The sequence below is a fragment of the Theobroma cacao genome, chromosome 10, assembly GCF_000208745.1.
Source record: "Theobroma cacao cultivar B97-61/B2 chromosome 10, Criollo_cocoa_genome_V2, whole genome shotgun sequence".
Taxonomy (NCBI): domain Eukaryota; kingdom Viridiplantae; phylum Streptophyta; class Magnoliopsida; order Malvales; family Malvaceae; genus Theobroma; species Theobroma cacao.
Genome location: NC_030859.1, coordinates 1,189,428 through 1,211,067, shown reverse-complemented (window position 1 = coordinate 1,211,067; position 21,640 = coordinate 1,189,428). Strand labels below are relative to the sequence as shown.

The window sequence follows — 21,640 nt, the reverse complement described above, 5'->3', positions numbered from 1 at the left end:
AGCAATAATTTCAGTTTAAGTTCTCATTATTTTGAGATTGTATGGTAACTCATCTATGTTAAGCTTTGGAGTGTGATGCTACTTTTAGGAGGTTTGAGCTGACAATGGCTGGACCGTACAGGCCAAGAACAATACTTCGAAACTCAGCATTACCACAGTGTCCATCTACATTAACCCATATATTTATATAGAACAAGAAGGAATTTCTTGGCAGAAGCCTTTGATATCATGCCAGGTTTATATCCCAATTAGCTCCAAAAGCATTACAAATCTATGCATCTACATTTGTGCAACAAATTCTTTTGGGAGTTTCTTTCTTACATATTTAGTTTACTGCATTGATAGCTAATAAGGTGACATATTTTGGGGTATTGGTCTGATCCGATACACGAATGCCAGAAGGATCAGATGAACAAAAATTCCAGGGGGAAAACATATTGCTCTTATGATCAATCCTATTTCGACTAGATTAAGAAACCTTGTTATAGCTGTCATGAGGAGAGCTGAGAGGGAAACAGATATCTTTAGCACCAGTGCTCCATAGGAAATCGGCATACTTGGATGCATAATGAGGGTTTTCAGGGTCAGCTGCAACTGCTTGCAGGTACCTTTCTTCTGCCTCCCAATGGTCATTCCTCACCTTCCACAAGAAGTCAGCGTATTGACCTAATGCCTCTGCGTCTGGTGGTTCGATCTGAATAGCACGTTTGAACCACTCCTCTGCCCTGCATAATCCCAAAAGAACCAGAAGCTACAATATCAGCAAGCTATTTTCATTTTCTGAAGCCGGTAAGAGCTCTGACAGTTTAGTAATCTGCTATACTAGAAGGCAAAGAACTAGATTGCCAGTGAATTAGGCCATGGTATCCTCCCACAATTTCTAAACATTCAACTTCTTTTGCATATGCAGGAATGATATACTTATCCCTAGCATTCAAGCTATAGTCCTACCATTCATAAGGAATTCATGAGAACGAAAAGAGCTTGAATACAAACTCGAATCACATAAAGAGGACCAGGAATTTTACCTGTCATGGTCATGGGCAACAAGGTAAAGAAACCGGGCATAATTTACAACCAGAAGAGGATTAGTCGGCTCCTCAGCTATACACATCTGGTAAACGATGTTCCTTTTGACAAGCTCCTCATGGTTATCTGGTCTAAACTGCATATTTATCTTCTGATGATGTCCTCCCTGCATTCTTGCGGCCTCCTCCACCATCGACTTCCATAAATCTAGCTCTCCACTAGTATGTTGCAGTGAAGTAGAAGAACCACTCCCGGATGTTTCTTCACTCTCTTCCTCTGTAAGAGACATGGTTGCTGCAATAGCCTTTTGAGTGGTACTTGGTTGTTGAGGAGCCATGGAATGTACAGAGAAATTGGCCAAAAGAAGCATCAAATAGACCATAAGTGTGGGTGTTTTCGAGAACACTTGTTGGAATAGCCACACAAACATGGAATTCAAGTCTCCTTGCATCTTAGTCAGAATCACCCGCAAGTCTTCAGGCTGTAGATTCTCTCTTATCTGCCATGTGTGGTTCTGTAGCTCTCTGATGATGAACACCAGTGACGAAAAAGCATTTTTCACAGAGCAATATGCATACTCCCCTGCATCCACAAAACCCTCTTTCCATCTTTGCTTCTTCTTTATGATCCTCAGAGAAAGGGGGATGTCTAGACTGTTTGCTTTATGCTCAATGCTGATCCTGCTGACCTCATCTCTCTCAGGCCAATAAGGTGGCTCCGGCCTGATTCCAAGCAGATAAGGCTCGAGAAACTCAACCTTCGATGGTAAAAGCTGCATTGACAATTCCATCTCTTTGCCCTCCTCACCACTTTCTTCATAAACTGCTGGGGCAGGTTCCTCTTCATGGTTTTCTTCATCTTCGGTATAATCAAAAAGCTGAAAATCTCCTCCAAACCATTCCGACGATTCTCCATCGGAGAAATCATTGAATCTTACACAGCGAGCAAGTTTCAGGTTATGTCCTCTAAACTTTCTTGAGCTAAAAAGAGTCGAACGATGGACCAAGCAATAGGCCAAAGGTTGCCTGCGTCCACCATGAGTTGCAAACCACACAGAGGAGATGAAAGAGGCTGGTTTTGGGAGGAGTTTGAGCATTGACATCTGCATACTCTTTGGTGCAAAACTTAGCTCCATACCCTTTAATCTGGTCTCAATCTGCTATAAGAAGATAACAACCAGAGAAACCCTGTTAAAGCAAGGAAAGGGTTGAAGCTGGCAAAACCATTAATAAATAAGAGGAAGCAATAGGGAAAACTTGGGTCAAAAGTCCCATGATGCCCGTGTAAGGGAAAAGGTGTTAAAAGGGTTGAAACTTTTGTTTTCTATCTGATATAAATCTAAACGGAAAAAGTCAGATCCTAACAAAAACAAAGCTGTTAAAAAGTCAAGAAAAACAAATCACAGTCTCCCTCCAGTACTACCCCTTTCACACCAAACAAAGCAATTTTCATGGAGAAGAACAGTTTACCCTTCAAAGGATCAAACAAAGTTGACAATGGAGATTGAAAAGCTTATCGGAATATGGATATTTGCTTGGGGGGAAGGGAAAAAAATAAAAAAAATTAAAAATCTTTTGGTTCACATCAAACATTGAAAGAGGCAAAGGCTCTGACAAATAGCTTATTCTAAAACAAATTTGGTTTTTTTTCCAAAAAAAGGCACATCTTGTGAAGTGGAAGAATCATTCAAAAACTCTTTCACCACTCCTTTCCCCTTTCTACTGGTTGTCCAAGGTCGAGAGCTTTTCTTTGGTTGGCATTAGACCCACGTGGTTTAACTACATTGTTTGCTGAGATAGGTGAAAGCCCCATGGCTCGCTTTTGGTGAAAAAAGATCCGATGATCAGGTGTACTAGCTTAGCTTTAGGCGGTTTAGGTCCGATTCATGTGCCATAAAATTGCAGGAAGAAGCATTGGAAACTGGTTTTTGGGTTTTTTGCTATGACACTTGGCGTTATGAAAAAGGTGAGTAGGCAAAAACTATCAGAGAGACACGTTGCTGCTGGCCATGCATTGGACTGACAAGTGAAAACCATGGAAAATTTGGGATGTTTTCTAATAACGAGAAGGAGCCTGGTGACAAACTAAATTCGGGATTTGCTTGGAAAACCCTAGACTCACAGGAGTGTGAATTGCACTCTCAGACTTGTCCTGAAGTTAAACCAAACCAATCCAATCCTGGAAAAAAAGCTGGCGCCTGGAGACAAACTAAACTTCGAGATTTGCTTGGAAAGGAAGGGACAGTTTGGGTGTCTTGAAGCTGTCAAACTAGCCTCACAGGAGTGTGAATTTTTACTCAGACTTGTCCTGTAGTTAAACAAATCTAGACCCGGAAAGAAAAGCTGGAGCCTGGAGGCATACGAATTCAGCACTTTTCTACGAGTTTTGTTGAGTTTTAAGTCGGTTAGAATTCTATATCTTATTTGATTAAAATTTTTATTTGTATATAATATTGAGTAGTTGTATGATTTTAAACTTCTTAACTTATATCGAGTGTTAATCACATTCTATTTTAAACTTTTATATTATAAAAATGGATCTATAAATTTTAGAATTATAAGTAATGCTTTGAGAGCTTTAGAGAATGGATACATTGTAACTCTATCTTTTGTTTTAGGTGGAGTTAGAGTGGTTTGGGTGAGTGTTTTTGAGAAGTTATTGAGAAAAAGTGTGGGTTTAAAAAATCATAGAGATTAATTTATTATATTTTAATTTTTCAATAATAAAAAAACAGTTTCATTCTATGGATGTAGGTAAGAGGCCGAACCACATAAATATTTGTATTTTTCTATTTGCTTGATTTCTTTGAATTTTATTTTTATTGTTTTTTGGGTAATTTTCATAGCAAGTTAAGTACAAGTTAGTTTGATCAAAGACAAAGCCTGTTCTTCCGTTAGGTATTGGAGCAATTTCGTCACCAAGCAAGCAAACAATAACATAAAATCGATACCAAAGAGCAAAACAGAACACAAAGGATCTAAACAGCTTCTTATCAGATGACATGATTATGATTTACATAGACAAAAAAAAAAAAATCAAAACATATATTCAAGAAAGTAAAAGAAAGAAAATCTTACTTTACCAAACCTTTTGATATTTTAATGATATTAAAATCAAAGTTGTCAATATATATATATATATATTAATTATTTAATTAGAGTTATAATACAATACAATACTATTAATTATTTAAAGTCAGTTCATGAATAGGATTAAGTTTATAAATAAATATATCTCGTTCACTTATGTAATATACACAATTTAACTACGTAATTAATAATTTATTTTATAAAGAATTATTAATTAAAAAATTATATTCTAATGATAACAATTCAGCATAACTAAAATTTCTTCAGCTATCAAAATTTCTACACATTTGTATTCTTATATTTATATTCAATTTGATCAAATTAGAGTGATCCAGTTAAATACTAAGCTTAATTCGTTATAATGTATAGAATTTAAACACGAGGATGCATCAAATATTAAATTTTTTTCTAATTTGGGCCAGTGGAAACTATGCCTAGAATTGCCCACCACCCAACAAACCAGCATTCAAGCACAAGATTAAATGTATGTGTCCCCATATCCTGATCCTTGGTGGTTCATGGCATACACTGACTTTCACATGCAGCTCAAATGGGGAAAAACCAGGCTCATATCTGGACCAAGAATCATAAATTTTTCCACAGTATTGGTGTCCTGTTTCCAACTGTTATCCCATGTAGCAGTTCGATGGAGTTCGTTTTCCATGTCCTGTCCGCTGACGATTTTCACATGCCAAAGTTGGCAGCGGGGCAAAGCCATGCACGACCCAACGATCTATGGATCCTGTCACTGTCATAACCTTTTTGCAGGTTGCCATTGTTCCAGGTTTCAGCAGAGAATTGGATTAAAAGAAGTGGATAGAGAAAGGATTTAGTGGGCAAACATGGGATTTCCATTTTACAAAAATTTACCAGTATACAAACAATAATCGACCCCCAAACATTTAATACTACAAAAGAATAATTAATCTTTACCCTCTCCTTTTTCTGTTAATCGTTTTTCTTTTCTGTAATTTATCTCTTTAACCAAGAACTGGTACCGAGTCATCACTTCCTCCACCGAGTCCATCCAGACCCACCATGTTCATGGCTCCAAAACTCGCCCAAAAAAGTCTTGGCCGCATCCAGGCTGGGGAAGTAAGTAGGCTCCAAGAAGATCTGACTCAACGAGTCACCCATGTCGGAGCTCGCCACGACTCGGTTCCCTTTCGCTTCCAAACTCCCCATCACTACCACCAGGACTTGCTTGAACCCGTAAAAGAACCGCTTCAAGGCTCCTTCGATGGCTTGCAGGGCTTGTACCAAAAAGACCTTACTACCCTCCTGTTTCTCCGCGTACAATCTCATCGCAGCTTCTTGAATCCTGGGACCTCCCTTGGGATCCACTTCGACGCCGAGGATGAACGGGACCTTGTGTTTCAGCTCCTTGGACATTCTCGTTATTTCGACCAACCCCTTCGATCGGAAACAGAACGCCTCCGTCTCGCTGACGGACTTTATCAGTAACTGGCTCTTCAGGTGAAGGAAATCGTCGGGGTCCATCAGGAGGTGGAGATCTTCGATTTCCGCCAGAAGCTTCCAGATTTTTTCCATCAGGTAACAGTCGCTCGCGGCGGCTTCGAAGCTCTCGGCGTCGATCCTCGAAGCAATGCGTTTCAGCACCTGTTTCGCCGATTGGATCCACGATTCGAGAATATGATGCGTCGTGTACAGCGTCGCGTTCTCGTGGTTCTCGATGTGATCGTACGGACTCTTTTTAAGCTCGTGGAGTTCGTTCGGCCTGCAAACGGCGTCGTAGTCGAGGTTCGGTTTGCCGGAAAGGTTCGGCTCTCCCAGACCGAGAGTGTACGGACACCGCCTCATCTCGCACTCGATGGAGTAGAGGATTTTCTGCGCGACGTCTTTGGATTTCTGCCACGTGGCTAATCGAGGCAACAAGCTGGCTTCGCTGGTCCGGCTCACCACCGTCGCTTCTCCGTGAATCTTCCACACCTCGGTGGAGCTGCTCTCGCGAGCTAAAACTCCATTCGACGATGTCAGATCGACGATCGGCGCCGTACCCGCGGCGGTTTTATCCTCGTTTTCATCCTCACAGAGCAAAGCGATGAGTTCGATCTGACTCGTGGTGAGTGACTCGAGCCTACGCGTCCACTCCCGACGATTCGAATACGGCCTGGGATCCGACAAAACAATCGAAATAAACCGGAACGTGATCTCCAAAGCGTGCAAAGCTGGCTTCAAAACGCACTCGTTTTGCCAACCCGGAAACTCCTTCGTCTCCCATAACTTCCTAAGCTCCGGTAGCCGAAGATAATAGTCGTAATCCGAGGAAGCCGAAGCGGAAGTCGAAAACGGAGACGAAACATTCGAGAAACGAAACGACGTCGGAATCGAAACTTGGAGCTTGTTAGACAGCTTCGCAGATTTGTTCGGAATATCGGAAGAAACCATCTTTGCTTTCCAATCTAAATCAACCATTTTCCAGAACAAAAAATGGGATTATCTTTTCTTTTTTCCGGGATTTCAATTTCTGGGATTTTCTTGACTGTAAGGGAGAAGACAGATTGGGGTATTTATAAGGCGGGCGATTAAGCCAAACAGGAGAAAAGGCGTGTGGAAAGAAAGGATTGGGTGGGGCTGGGCCTGACGAAGAAACAGAAATTTGAAATTTTAATTTTTAAATTATTTTTTTTTTGGGGGGAGGTAACTAAAAAAATTGGAAAATAAATGAAGCTTATCCAAAATATATTTTTTCAGACCGAACTTGGGAATCTCATGGGGTGTTTGGGAAAAGTGGAAGGGAACCGTTCAAGTGAGACTTTGGTCGTTGTCTGTTTTCTAATGTTCAACCAAAGTCCGCTTGGCCAAGTTGATCAGCTACATTGCTTCTTAGCTTATCCACTCATCTCTCCACCAATCATCTTCCGCCACTTAGTTCTCCCAATTTTCTTCACAAAATTTTACATGTATTTTTGAAATATCACAATTTTCGTATTTGTTTTGTTGAGTTTTCAAATTTTAAACTTATTTATTAAACAAGATGATAATATATATAATTCACTGAAAGTGTATTGGTGTTATATATTGATTATGTATCAAATATAATTTAATTGTAAGATATGAGTGAGGTAAAAAATAAAAAAGAAACCCTTAATTTTCATTGCAAAATCTTGATTAATTGAATTATATTAATATCTTAATAAGGTCTAATATTTATGATATAAGTAGTTCATAATTTTGTACATTTATTCACGTAATTTTGTAGAAGATGAATTTAGAGAAATTTTTTTTTTAAAAAAAAAGAAACATCTTTTTCATGGAAAATAGGAAATTGATAAAAATGGAATGTACGATTAAATTAATAGGTAGTGCCGTAGCTGATCCTTTACCCCTTCCCAAATTCGAACAATTATTCCTGTGGAGTTCATGGGATGCTTCCTCAGTGTTCCCCATCGAGGGGGGTCAAATGTCAAGCGCTTACCATCGGACCTGACTTTATCCACATTTATGCCCATCGTTGTGCACTATTTACGATCATGCCATTGTCGGTTCACCGCCTTCTAGGGAAACTTATTCAAATTTACCAGCCACTTGTTGGGGTGGTGAAATTTGACAACGACGGCAGCCCACCCTCTTGATTAACTCCAAAGCTGCCACCCAAAGAAACAGAAGCGATCTAACATTTGCGCCGAACCAGTCATGAAAAGTCAGAACCATTAACGGCTATGAAAGGGCTTTGATTGAAGCCAATTTAGTCAAATAAGTTTTAACACCAATTCCATGTTTGCAACTCGGAAACATCAAACGTATGTATGTATGGATTAAGACATTTTAGGAAAATATTGACAATTTTTGCATTCAGTAATTTTAATAAATAAACAAATTCAATCAAAACTTATCACGAGATTATTGCTCTCTTCTCAAAAAGTTAACTTAATAAGATGTGTAATTCACGTTTATAAGTTTTTTTAAATCGTGAAACATCTTTGTTTATTTTTTTTAAAACGTTTAATATGACTTTCCCCACTCAATCCGACATCCTCTCGATGTTATCATTCATTTTGCTTGTCTCTATCTAGAAGTGCTTGGGATGAGTTGAGTCTAAATTGGATTAATTCTAATATTATTTTACCACATAATTGACTTTATATATTTCTTCGGAAAGGTTCAACCTGACATCAACGTGAGAATAATAGAAAATACAAAAAAAAATTGATAAATTAATTAAATTCGATTTTGGATAGCTAGATATTGATTTGTCACGAGAAGATATATGGAGTTGATTTTCATCAAGAATATATCAAGATCATTGCCTTAGAAAACTATCTATTTCATTTAGTATCGGATATTGCTTTAGTTGCAAGAAACATTAGAAAATCTTTCATATATTCTAATTCTAATAGTGTTCAACTACCAAAAGAAAACGAAAATGGTAAGAACCACCCCTTTGTATTTGCACATGTTCTCATATTCTTGTGTTGAATACATCTCTAAAGGTAGCCATACAAACAATTGCCTGATGCTGATTGTTAACAAATGTTGCACGTTTAAATAAGTTTGACATGATAGGTTTTCTAGCAAGTTCTTGAGGGACTTTGATTCTCCGCAATGTATACCTAATAGTTTTTTTTTCGTAAATTTTGAAGACGCGTTATATTTATATATAAAAAAATTACTTACATTTCATCTTAAAAAATACACATGATCAAGAAAATTATATTCAATAATGAAGTTAAGATTGTGACGACTGACACTCTTTAAATTTTTAATTTTTAATTTTTTTATTATTAAATTTATATAAATTTTGAGATATATAAATTTATAAATACATTTTAATTACCCTCTTATGCAAAATCATAATCCGTCATTATTTATATTTGATGCATTATTTGAGTATAAATTTTATAAGTGTTAGTATCTTAGGTGGTTTAAATGTAAACTTATGATAATTATTATCAATAAAAACTTAGGTATTGAAACTATTTTTTATTATTTTAAATTTTTATTTGAAAAATCGAAACATGGACAGATCCTTTAGTTCAATCAATTGTGAAATAAATGTTTTGTGGATAAGTCTTCTTTCTTTTTCTTTTATTTTTTATTTGGGAATTTGTCTTGTTGCAAAACTTCCAACCTTTCTCTCCCAAACCATATCCAAAGAAGCTTCCCTTAATTGGACTCAATCTCCGCGTTTACCGCCCCAACCCCGCCGAAAAGGCACAGTCCTTTGATTGGAGATACGTGTCACTCTCTCATTGCTCTTCCCCCTAGCCGACTCGGCCTTAATGCTCTCCAACTCGGCCGCGCTTGTTGTATTCAAGCGCCCACAGAAGGTAACACGCGGCCCTATTTTATTGGTCCACATCCATCGTGTCCGTCACGTGTATCGCCCCCCACTCTCACCTGTCGGCTTCCACTTCCCACGGCTTGCCTATCAGGTTCATTTGGCGGTGCCAAGTAGGCGCTTCTGATCTCGCCACGTGGCATTTAATTGCCTTGCACGTCGGGATTTAAACCTTTGATTTATGACCAGCCGCCAAATTCTGAAGGCTAAGATAATTAGATAAACAGTATACTCTTATTTCTCCTTGATTAATTCCATTACTAAATAAAGTCCTTACATTAAGTATAATATCTTCTCTATATTAAAATTTATCATATTAATAGTCAATTACTACATTTAATTTAAAATTTTTATTAATTAATCTTATAAGATGCTTAATAGTTTGATAATTTGACGATTGCTAATACAATGCCCTTATCCGACCAAGATAATATGAAATTTCATATTAATGTGTAAAAGAGGGTCTTAAGTTTATAAGCGTGGAATTACATATAGTAATAAATTAATTTTTTTTTAAAAATAATAATCTTGTGATAAAGTGTTATAAAATTGATTTGGATATGATAATCATATCATGTTTAAAATTTTTAATTAATAAAATAAGTAAGGTGATCAACTTGTAACGACAACATCGTGAATTCAAATAAAAGAAAATATTAAAAATCCCACATTAGATCGTAATTTGCATGAAAAGTTTGGAAAGAAAATAAGAATAAAATAATATTATCCAGTAAGGGAGAATAATCCGTTGTTTTTTGACTTAGAAGGGTGGGCTGGGGTCAGGGTCATTAGGATGAGGGAGGTTTCCTAGAAAGGCAGCATGCTTCGAGGCTGATGTCAAGGGGGCATGTGAAAGAGAACATGCACCACGATGTGAACTGTAATGCACTGCTCCCATTTCCCTTCATTTATCCACTTCTTCTTCTTCTCTCTTTATTCTTTCTTTATTTAATATATATATATATATATATATATATATATTTATATATATATTTTAACCCATTCCAAATTTAGATAGGGAAGAATAAAAAGGGGTAATTCACTTATCCTGAATATGCTTTGCTGTAAGGGTAAGCAATTGCTCACCACAGCATATTGAGCACATTGGTTTTTGTAGGAATGGGGAGAAAGGTTTTCTTTATATGCTTGCTAGCTAGCACATGCAGCTGGATATGTATGGAGAGCTTCTTGTTTGCCAAGAAAATTTGCTTCACATTCAATGGATGTGTACCTTAATTCTATCATTCTATGCACCTAAAACGTATGCTTTGAACATTTTCCATCGAAAAATTTGTATATATAACTTACCCTTTAACATTTTTAATAAAAGATACGATTTTGCAATTTATCATCAGATTAAACACCGAATATCAAGTTATACCGATAAATTACAAATAAGAGATTGTGATCAAGAAAAGACCCAAAGCAAAAAAAAGACAGCTAAAAAGAAAGCAGCATGATCAAATCGAATTGGGGTAACATTTGGAATATGTAAGAGATTTGTGTTCCTTGTTCTGTCGATTTTCTTTATCATTATTGTCTGATTTAGTTGCCATTTTTGTCTCCTTTATCCAAAAAATATACATCTCTTTGTCGATTTAAAGTTAAAAATTTAATCATCATCCATTAACCTTTTTGGCTTCTTTAATTTGATACACACCAACCAATTCATTCTCAAAAAGTTAAAGCAAGAGAAGAACAATAAAGTGAAGAAGGGTTTAGCATATTCAGGGGAATTCAAATGGTAATTTCTTCATTTGAATATTGCACTTTGCATGGCTTGTTGATTGTTGACTTAAGTCTTCCAATTAGGGTTTCTTTTCAAAGAAGAGATTTTCATGGAAATTGTCTTAAAACTACAAAAGCAGGCAAACTATTCATATATATTTTTATATTTTAGGGTTGATTTTTCATTTCAATGACCGCGTAATTTCAAAATTTAATAATTGAAAAAAACAAACGTATTTTAATCTTTGAACATATCTCTCCAAGTTCATGTAAATACTTATTTTGAAGCAACATTATTTTAATCCATTTATAGTATAATACAAAGATAAAGCATAGTTCTTTCATCTTTTCAATCTACCCATTTAGGTGAAAATTAAGGGTCAAAAACCAAAAATATAAAAAAAAATGCGGATAAGATCATTAATACTTTAATTTTAAATTATAAAGTCAAATCAAAAGTCGTACTAAATTAAAAGTTTTAATTTATTTATTTACAGTTGAAAATATTTTAAATATTTGAACAAGTAAATATTTGAGGTTGATACTTACCTTTATTAATAGTACCTTTAGGACAAAAGCATTAGGTTTAACTATTCCTACATCATATTATTCAATACAAAACAATTGATTAGTTTTAAACATTGTTTGTTGGAGGATAACAACGTGGAAAAATCATCTAACCCACCAATAATTTTTTAAAAACAATAAAAAATAAAGACGAAGACCGGCGGCGTCATAGGTATTGTTAATTGCTTGTATTAAGATTAATTTAATTAGGAATTGAAAATTCTCCTTGACAAATTAATATATAAACAAAAAAACAAACCAAACCTTGGTACGACCAGTCTCCCAACTTGTTTCAACATGGTCTTTGTAGTGGATAGCCATTCAAGCAAGAAATGCTGCCATTTGCCTTGGGGGGGACCCAAGTGTTAGTAAAGAATTAGGCAAAAGGATGAGCCCACCCTTATCCTCCTAGCCAGCAGCCTTTTTATGGGTTATCAGGTAATTATGAATTTAATTAGTGTTGTCTAATTAGGGTGTTTTCATTGGTTTGGGACATGATTTATATGCATGCACTTAATCTTTTAAGGATTATGCATGAACTTTATGAACTTTAACACACTTAATTTCCAGGAATCAAGGGGCATAATTTTGTTTCTTAATTTTTTTTTCCCTAAGAAAAAAGAGCTAGCTGGAGCTCTATCCTCTAGGATCAAGTTTGCCCTAGCTATCACAATCCATAGAATATCAAGTTTGAATTTAAAGTGAATCCATATCTTGAAAACATTGAAGTGATTTTGAAATCAAAGATTAATTCATGGGGTCTAAATCAATGACCAGTTTTTTCCTTGTCAAGATCATATTCCTACACTTTCAAGAACCCACTTTTGCAACTAATTCATAGTGCTAAACAACCTCAATATATGGAAAGAAAAGAACAAAAGTAATTGGCACAATTGTTTATAAAGTTTGTTTTAGATGTGTCAACTGAATAAATAAATTACGATTTAGACAATTTTGAATCCGATTCAAGTGTTATTGTATTTCAAACAAATTCTCTATCATTTGGGTTTGGATCATTTTCTTTTGTTGCCCTACATTTAATGTTTGTGTAGCTCTAAGTTGATATCAAAGTTTGTGATCAATCATTTGGCCTCTTGTATGATTGAATATCGGGACAACTTTTTTTTTTTTTTGGAAAGTGAATATTGGGACAACTTGAGCAAGTCGTTTAAGTCATGACTTCTTGCCAAGTACCTTCTAATTAATTCCATCAATTTATAATAAATATTTGGTTAATTAATGAAACATAAAACTTATCCATACCACTTGGAAGGATATTAAGCAAAGATTCTCCAAGGCTCCAATCCTACCATCGGATGTGACTAAAGATGTAACATATCCTTAGCTACTTAAAGGAAGGAAAATCATGCTTCCAAAGAAGAAAGCAGAATCCCAGTTTGAGTGCTTATACCTATAATTTAATCAGACAAAAACAATGACACACGGTACTGCGTTTAGTTCCTTGTGGTATGGAGGAGAGAGCATATCCGAATCCGAAAGAATCTGAAAAGGGAAAGGGACAGGATCTTATCCCTTTGCCTTTGCCTTGATCGAGCTCTTTCTCCCAGTAAGTTTTTTGTCACTGCCTGATCTCATTTGGCAAAGAAACTAGCCCGAGAGAGAGAGAGAGAGGGGGGGTGGGGAAAGTGAATGTGAACAAGGTCTAATCCTTACTTTAGTTCAAAAATGTTAAACCACAGCATTAGACAAACAAATCTTGGATCATTCTTGTGGGACAGCTCCAAAAATTCATCTACCCCACGAAAGAATTTATCAAGAGATCATTACCAAGCAGAATTTGAGTTGTTGGGGTCAATAATTCTTATTTTAAAGTATAAAGAAATGTTTGGAAAACCCTCTATTTCAAAGTTCTAACTTGTCAGAGAAGAGCAGATAGTGACTCTACAATTGTTTAGCAATGAGCTATAAATAGATTTCAACATCAAATTTCACGTGCAAGACTTGAGACACTAACCTTGAGTGTAAAGGGTACCCAAATATTGTGTTCATAGTGCTTCTTCCATTCAGGCTTTGCCACAGGCTAAGTTTTGTTATCTCAGGATTATTTGAGTCAATTAGAAATTCTCGTCTTTCTTACATTGTGTATTTCTTTTTTCAATCATGTTTGAATAGTGAGTCCTTTGGATATAAAAGGGGAAAGGTCCAACATCCTATTGTGGAGTTAGGGATAAGGGCGTAAGGTCACATCTCATTCTTGGAGAAAATGAGATTGGGATAAGACCAAACTTGTCCTCCTCTTTTTCCATGGAAGTTCCCCATGCACATAAACCAGTTTTAGCTTTACATCAAATTGAAAATGCTGCAGGGAACCTTGTCATCAAATAGGAGATCTCATATATCAATTCACATAACATTCCCTATGTTTCTAATGACCAAAATGATGGATTTGGGACTGTGTTTAAATGATGGGTTTGGGACTGTGTGTTTAAATGATGGATTTGGGAGCATAATTCGAAATGCAAACTGAGATATAACAGACAATAAAACTAAATTAAAACGTTCATAAACTTATGAATTCTCCAAACATTAACAAATCAAAGTACACATAAAAAAGAAACTAAGCAAAACAAATCCAAGCAGTTGATGATAAAGAACTTAGTCAAAGAGACTGAATCCCATATCGTCATCAGACTCTTCTTCAGGTTCTGGTTTCTTCTCCTCCACAGCAGCAGCGGCAGCAGGGGCAGCACCAGCATCAGCTGCAACAGGGGCGGCAGCAACTGCAAACTTACTTGGATCCGCCAAGTATTCCTTCACTTTGTCAGCCTGTGGGAATGAATACTCTGTCGCAATAGCAAGAGCCAAGACATTCTTGTAGGCATTGATGAACATGTGTGGTGCAGCAGCAAGGGTTGGGTATGAGATGGCAAGGGACAATGCAGTAACCATGGAGACACCAGCAGCAAATTTCTCAACCAGGTCATCCTCAGTAAGATCCAATACCTCAGGGCTAAAGACTGAGCCATTGTCATAAACAGACAGGACAACAAGACCATATGAGAAGGGCCTAATTCCAAGCTTGGCCAGAAGTGCAGCCTCAGAAGACCCAACCTTGTCACCTTTCTTGATAAGCTCCACAGGGGTGATAATTTCGACAGTACCCTTGTTAATCTTGGTAGGAATATTGAGCACCTAAAATATAACAGAAATACGATAAAAGAATCCAACAAATCCTTTAACAAGGAGCACCAAAAATCAGATAAAAGAACAACATTACTACCAGAAAAATATCGGTACCTGGAAGAAGGAGGTCTGTGATGGATCAAGCCCGGTGTTGCCAGGTGGGACAACAACATCAATAGGTGCAACCAGACCAACACGAGCAGGGGCTCCAACCTATTCATAAAGAAAGATAAAATTAAGTCCAAGCATTTTGAGCAAAAACGCAAAACAAATAGCAAGAATCAACTATACATCAAAAAACACTAAACTTAAAACACCAACAACAATATAGTAACAGAATCATTTAAAATTTGAGACATGACTTCTAAAAAAGAACATGGAATTGGACGCAACAAAGAGAATGGTAACTAATCTATTGTCAAGCCAATAAATAGTTTTTCCTTGCATGCCTTTCCCTAAGCAGCAATGTAATGCGGGTTCTAAAACAGAAGTAAACTATATTAACAAATATAATCTAATCATATATACTCCTATGACTGAACAAAATTAAACAAGTTCACATGTTCTTTAGATTATAAAGCAAAATTTTCATCTATCTACTAATTACTATTTAAATCATCATAAAAAAGAACTGATAAAATAGTTCTAGTTTCAAGTATTCCAACTTCCATTTATCGAATAACAATTACCCACCTTGTACTTGGCAACCTCCTCGCTAACTTCCTTCAAGTCACCCTTAGTAAAGATCAATCCCACATTTCCCTGTTTCAATAAATAACAGGCAAAGACGCTTACTTTATCTGTCAAACACTAAAAACCAAAAACAAATTACAACAAATAGTTAAACTTAAAAGTACCTGGAGCAAAGGGATGAGGTTAAGGAAAGCCGTATTCCCGGTCTTCTCAGCGTGCATCCTAATGGACCTTTTCATCATGGTATTCTTACCCATGAGAACAACAGAGTCACCACGGAGACCTTTGCGGATGTTCTGGAGCTGGTTCGAACCCACGTTGTCGGCAGCCGCGATCAGGATCTGGGTGTACTCGTCTAATAGCTGGCATAGCTTAGCGTCGTACGCGATCTTCTTGTCGGCCTTGGAGGGTTTCACCGCCATTTCGGGAAGGAAGAAGAGTTAGGAGTAAAGATACAAAATTTTACAGTGGGCAAAATCGAGGGCCAAGACGAAGCGGGTTGCTCGGTCAAGGCGGACAGCGAAACAGTGCCGTCTCTTTAACCTCCGGTGGATTTGGGAGTGAAGAAAGAGTGAAGAGAGAGATAAACCCTAGAGCGATTGGGAGGCAGGTGAAAGTGGAGAAATGGGTTACAGTTGCTTTATAGAGCAGAAATTAGGGTTTTGGGTTATGACCTAGATCGGACGGGTGAGATTTGTTCCGACCATCTGATTGGCTTGGGTCGGGTTCTTGAATTATGGGTTTTTTTGGGCTTCATCTGTTTTGAGCCCAAAAAGAAATATGCCCGGTTAGAAGGCGGGCCATATTCAGCGTGTTACGTGGCGAAACATCATTGGACAAAGTTAGCAACTGAAGACCCCACTAAAACGACCAAAAAACCACCGCGAACACTTTGTTTTGTTTCTCTCCGGCAATCTTTCCCTCCAATTCCTACGTTAACATTCCCCTCTCCGACAACCGAACTTCCCCTTTCGCGCCACCTTAAACGGCAGCGTTTTCCTCGATGACCTCCCCGTACAGAGATCGGACAGCCGAGTTCCGATCACTACTCCAAACGCTTCAAAAGATCGGAGGGATCTCATCCGTCAATGATAGTCATCTCCAAAACGACCACGTTTCCAAACCGCCTCCTCCTCTCTCTTCCAGATCCGAGTTCAATAAGAAGGCTTCCCTAATCGGATCGGGTATCCATGAAACCTCTCAAAAAATCGTTAGACTTGCCAAATGTAAGCTTTTTTTTTAATTGTTTGTTTATCTGAATTTCTTTTATTTAATGATTTATTCATTTTTTTGGCTTAATATTTACTTGGATTGTTGCTATTGGGAATTAAAATTTGGTTAATTTAAGTGCTAAATATATTTCCTTTTAGTTGTTTAAATTTTGTAAAATGGAATAAAAAGGTGTTTTTTTTTGGTAAATATGTATAATTAGTGTGCTAAGTAAAATGTTAATCTTGATTTTACTATTGGGAATTAAAATTTAATTTATTTAAGTGCTAAAGATATTTCCTTGTAGTTGTTTAAAATTTAATTAATGGAATAAATGTCTTTTTTTTTCCTAAAGGAAAGAATCAGATTAGTAGCTGATTTTGCAGTGGTAATTTTGAAATACTGTTATCTTGATGTTTTAATGTGATTGTTGTAGTGGCAAAAAGGTCATCCATGTTCGACGATCCGATTATGGAAATACAGGAATTAACTGCTTTGATAAAGAGTGATATTACGGCATTGAATATGGCACTTTCGGATTTGCAAACACTTCAAAACATGGAGATTGCAGATGGAAATTATTCCGAGGATAGAGTTGTTCACTCGACGACGGTTTGTGATGATTTGAAGGGCAAGTTAATGGGTGCTACGAAGCATCTTCAAGATGTTTTAACTGCAAGAACTGAGGTTTGTGCTACATTAGAATTATAGTTGTTTATTGAGTATTAAGAACTAATAACCCTTCATTGTTGCTCTTAGGTTGCTTATTTATTTATTTATTTTTTGGAATGTGTTGTGGTTATGCAGAATATCAAGGCTCACGAAAACAGGAAACAGATATTTTCTAAAAATGCATCGAGAGAGAACCCATTTCAGCGTCAAACAGAATCTGTGACTGAGCCACCTCCTTGGTCAAGTTCTTCAACTGCCTCTGGGAGTTTACCACAGTCAGGGTGGGTACTCTGCATTTCTTGGTGCAGTATTATTTAGTAGATATAAATAAACATCCAATAGGCGTCTACTGTCTTGGTTATTATCCTGTCTTCATGTGCAGGAGGCAGGATCAAGTGTTTCCAGGCTATTATTTCTATGAATCTAAGGAATCTGGTATTTATAATACATTTGGTGTGCTAGACTGTTGCTGCGCTAATAATTTAATCAATTTTGAGTAGCATCTAGCACAGTTGTAGATAGTCTCATCAATACACACTGATCTCTCTTTATGTTTTCCTTTAACTGAAAAACCATTACTACTCTTGCTGTTTGACTAATGTCTACCTTTACTTTATAACCAGACTGCCACCAAATGGAGTTCAAGCTGGCAGCCAACTCAGGTGTGTTATGTTATGTTGTGTTTGATTAAAGTTTGTGGTTTATACTTTTCCCATAAATCATGTTTTCTACTGATCGGTCATATCGTTATGTCATCTTATGAAATTTAGACCCATAAGTACCTATTCACTGTGGTTTTACTATGCATTAGGATTGAAAATTTTCTTTATATGTAGGTATATCCCAAACTCATGCCTGTTTCTTCTATATCTATGGGCCTCATTGTTGTTTCATTTGCACTTCATTAATAGTCATTTTTCTCTATTACATCTTTTATTGACCAAAACAGACGAAGGCCAGCTGTGGATGGAACACCTTCCCACCACATGGAAATGTCCATGTTGCAGCAGGTAGTTCCCAGGCAAGAGCACTACTCACAAAGTAGGGCAGTTGCTCTTCAAAATGTTGAATCTACAATTTCAGAACTTAGTGGGATCTTTACACATCTGGCTACAATGGTTGCACAGCAAGGAGAACTAGCTATCAGGTCTGCTGCTTTTGCCCATACTTTTTGCTAGTTTCTTTTCATTTTTAGATCTGGAAAGTTGCTATTTCCATCAAAAGTGACAATAAACTAAATAAGTATGTCATTTCTCTGGGCACATCTTTATTTTGAAGTGTTTGTTATATGAAATTAGGTATTTTGAGTTGTTTACAGAATCTGCCTGGTTTTGTGACTTGTGAGCAGGATTGATGAGGACATGGATCAATCATTAGCTAATGTTGAAGGTGCTCGCAATGCTCTTCTGAGGCATCTTAACCAAATATCATCCAATAGATGGCTTTTAATCAAGATATTCATTGCAATCGTCTTTTTCCTGGTGGTCTTCATTATCTTTGTGGCTTGAATGTGATAACTTGAGATTCCAATATATCCCTTCTTGTTGTTGCATGGAGTTGACATCCATGTATAGCTTACTTTGTCATATTCATTCTGTATATTCAATTGGCATTGCCATTATTTTCGGATGGCCCTAGCTTGTATAAAAGATGCAGGCTTCTAGTTGTGTTGAGAGAAACATAACTACAACATACCTTATTGCTTGTAACCATGTTGAAAACCCATTTTGTGCATTAAGAGGTTGTTGTAATTTGCAAAAAATGATTAATTGATATCAAGTCATGCAATTATAATTCAAAATGATTTTTTTTGCTTCTTCTATCTTTCATGTTATCTTTTGTATTTCAAATCCAGATGAATTTGCACTGTGATAACCGATAGTAGGTTTGAAGCCCTGGAATGATCTTAGTGCTCTGCTCATTGATTAGTGGGCTTCAAGATGTACAGGCTGGCATCAGGCCCTACTGCCAGTGAAAGAAGCCAACACCTGTCCACCCAAGTTAGAGGATTCCAACTCGGAGTCTGCATCGTTATGTTTATGTTTTATCCATTTAAGTCTTATGGCTGCGAAGTAAAAGCCTTTTGTCCAAGTCCCAGGGCAAGAAAAATGGGCATTGAAGCACATGTCCTGCTATAGAAGTAATTCGGGTCATCGGATATAAGGTTTCCTGGAAACTTGTTGATCGTTCATCCTTCAACCATGTGGGTTGCCTGACCTTAGAAGGAATATTGTTCTAACCCTTGAGACCAGTGGGGGTGCTGTGATAGAAGCAACTAAGCGCCAAAAAGACACTGTTTTACTTGTGCAGGTTTATGAAAGGAATAGTTTTTTTTACCCTGTCTCTCCCTTCTCTTCTCAATCTCTAGTCAACAACTTCACTGGCATGAGACTTCTTATGCAAACAGTGTGGATCTTGATCATTGATTTCACTATGAACTATGGATTAAATGTCTGTTTTTATAGTTGATTCCTTCGATTTAAGGATGAGCATGAGGTAGATCCTATATTCTTCTGTTCATAAGGATGGTTGTTTCTACCAACAAGTTGCTTTTTTATATCATAAGTTCGCATACCATATTTGGGTGTTCATAGAGAATGGAATTTGTCAATCCAAGATTACTACGAAACTACATTTTGCAGATTAAAAAAGCTAAACAGAGAGATTGTAACACATGGTGGGCGAATCCCACTAAGTTATCTGATGCAAGCCTTTTGCTCAGAATCTTCTTTTTCAAATCCCCTAGAATTCTTAAATCTATTGTTTGCCACAATCATTCTGACTCACAAAAGTATTTGTTAAAGAAAACAAGTGGGAAATTAGAGAATGAAAGAATCCAGAGGACAGGTCAGGACAGACTTTTGACTGCCTTTGTATGCATCAGGAACAACTAAACTTTTTGATACCAAGTGGCAACCTATCCTGAAAACATGAGATCTTTCCTCTGCAAAGTATTAATTTTTAAACGATTAAGTGATACATATTGATGAAATTAAAGGTAGCAGAAAATGTGGGTTTTGACCAATATATCTGAAAATAAGGATTGGGAACCACATCAGAGATATTTTAATAAGGCTGAAGTTTGTTTCACTTTTGGAGAATGGAAGATCTGTTTTTTCTTGGAGGCAGGTTAGACAGGAAGGGGATGACTTAGATTACAGGCTACAAGATAGAAATAAATGAAAAGCTGGAGATAGAGGGAAGGAAAAGTTGATATAACATGTAAAGGTGGGGTGTGGGAGGAAAAAGAAATGAACCAAACTTTTCCTTTTCTTTTGCACTCTGAAGTTCATTATCACTGGTAGGAATCAGGATAAGACACTTCCACATTGCTTAAGATTCTTCTTTCTTACGAAATTTCTGAATAGGTTAAAAGTGGTGTGTATGTGTGTGTGTGTGTGTTTTTTTTTTTTTTTGCAAAGCTTTTCCCTGTTGGCTGCCAAACCTTACAGCTTTTTGTCCTCTTGATCTCTATCTCTTTATCCTTGATTACCCTCTTTTCAGGCTAATAATTTGCATTGACAATTATAATTGAGTATGTGTGCAGCAAGGAAGCACACCCCAAGATTGAGACGTGAAAGCACCACGCAATAAAAACCCTTTGTTAACTGTCATGGAAGATGAAAAATTCAGATAGAATTTGGAGTTTTCCCGTTGCAGAATTATATGCTGCAACCTATCTGGCATCCAGACTGATAAAGTTGGGAGTAAAATTTTGGATTCAAGCACCTCTATGCTTCCTTGCTTGCTCTTTAATGGGGCACAATCAGATGACAATTTTTTTCATATCTAGGGGACTTCCGAGCTATAAATGTCAAGCACTGCCTACCTGTTTTGGTAAAGTGAAGCAAAAACAAATGCTTGGGGGTATTAGTTGCTTCTTTTCCTGAGTGACTGGACCAGGTTGTTTCCTTTTTCAAATGTTCCTGATTATGCTAGACAAACTCAATTGACTTACACCAATTATTACTATTGAAAGGGGCAAAAAAAGAAGATAAAAGAGATGGTGTTACTTGGTTTCTTATTAAGCAGAATAGAAAAAAAAAAGTTATAGGCTTATAGCAACATTTGATGGTAAAAGTGAATCTTGGGGAATGAATGAAGTTCCAAGTTGCAAGTGATTAAGTTTATTTGGCTTTATTTTCGTGCCTGCTTTCCTCTCAAGACTCAATTGAGAACAAGAAAAATCCAGTAATGGCAGACACAG

General features: G+C 36.8%; 4 protein-coding genes across 4 annotated transcripts; 1 reads left to right on the top strand and 3 right to left on the bottom strand.

The window, feature by feature from the left end:
- On the bottom strand, positions 154 to 3,373 carry LOC18585917. The gene is made up of 2 exons (XM_018128680.1): positions 1,029 to 3,373; positions 154 to 725 (listed from the first exon to the last, which is right to left on the bottom strand). Exons 1-2 carry the CDS (start codon positions 2,162 to 2,164, stop codon positions 470 to 472), a joined length of 1,392 nt encoding a protein of 463 aa, XP_017984169.1. The 5' UTR covers positions 2,165 to 3,373; the 3' UTR covers positions 154 to 469.
- On the bottom strand, positions 4,485 to 6,632 carry LOC18585916 (nematode resistance protein-like HSPRO2). Its single transcript, XM_007008991.2, has one exon. It carries the CDS (start codon positions 6,552 to 6,554, stop codon positions 5,124 to 5,126), a length of 1,431 nt encoding a protein of 476 aa, XP_007009053.2. The 5' UTR covers positions 6,555 to 6,632; the 3' UTR covers positions 4,485 to 5,123.
- On the bottom strand, positions 14,208 to 16,183 carry LOC18585915 (60S acidic ribosomal protein P0). The gene is made up of 4 exons (XM_018129361.1): positions 15,717 to 16,183; positions 15,553 to 15,621; positions 14,974 to 15,072; positions 14,208 to 14,868 (listed from the first exon to the last, which is right to left on the bottom strand). Exons 1-4 carry the CDS (start codon positions 15,972 to 15,974, stop codon positions 14,332 to 14,334), a joined length of 963 nt encoding a protein of 320 aa, XP_017984850.1. The 5' UTR covers positions 15,975 to 16,183; the 3' UTR covers positions 14,208 to 14,331.
- On the top strand, positions 16,556 to 19,249 carry LOC18585914 (syntaxin-31). Its single transcript, XM_018129360.1, has 6 exons — positions 16,556 to 16,778; positions 17,198 to 17,448; positions 17,569 to 17,714; positions 18,057 to 18,095; positions 18,383 to 18,580; positions 18,782 to 19,249. Exons 1-6 carry the CDS (start codon positions 16,556 to 16,558, stop codon positions 18,939 to 18,941), a joined length of 1,017 nt encoding a protein of 338 aa, XP_017984849.1. The 3' UTR covers positions 18,942 to 19,249.

Coding starts and splice junctions, on each gene's coding strand:
- LOC18585917 (XM_018128680.1), bottom strand. CDS start 2,164: ATGGAGCTAAGTTTTGCACCAAAGAGTATGCAGATGTCAATGCTCAAA. Junction 726..1,028: donor GTTGCCCATGACCATGACAG/GTAAAATTCCTG, acceptor GGGATTATGCAG/GGCAGAGGAGTGGTTCAAAC.
- LOC18585916 (XM_007008991.2), bottom strand. CDS start 6,554: ATGGTTGATTTAGATTGGAAAGCAAAGATGGTTTCTTCCGATATTCCG.
- LOC18585915 (XM_018129361.1), bottom strand. CDS start 15,974: ATGGCGGTGAAACCCTCCAAGGCCGACAAGAAGATCGCGTACGACGCT. Junction 15,622..15,716: donor ACCTCATCCCTTTGCTCCAG/GTACTTTTAAGT, acceptor TTATTGAAACAG/GGAAATGTGGGATTGATCTT. Junction 14,869..14,973: donor CACAGACCTCCTTCTTCCAG/GTACCGATATTT, acceptor GTTATATTTTAG/GTGCTCAATATTCCTACCAA.
- LOC18585914 (XM_018129360.1), top strand. CDS start 16,556: ATGACCTCCCCGTACAGAGATCGGACAGCCGAGTTCCGATCACTACTC. Junction 17,449..17,568: donor TTTTAACTGCAAGAACTGAG/GTTTGTGCTACA, acceptor GTGGTTATGCAG/AATATCAAGGCTCACGAAAA. Junction 18,096..18,382: donor CAAGCTGGCAGCCAACTCAG/GTGTGTTATGTT, acceptor TGACCAAAACAG/ACGAAGGCCAGCTGTGGATG.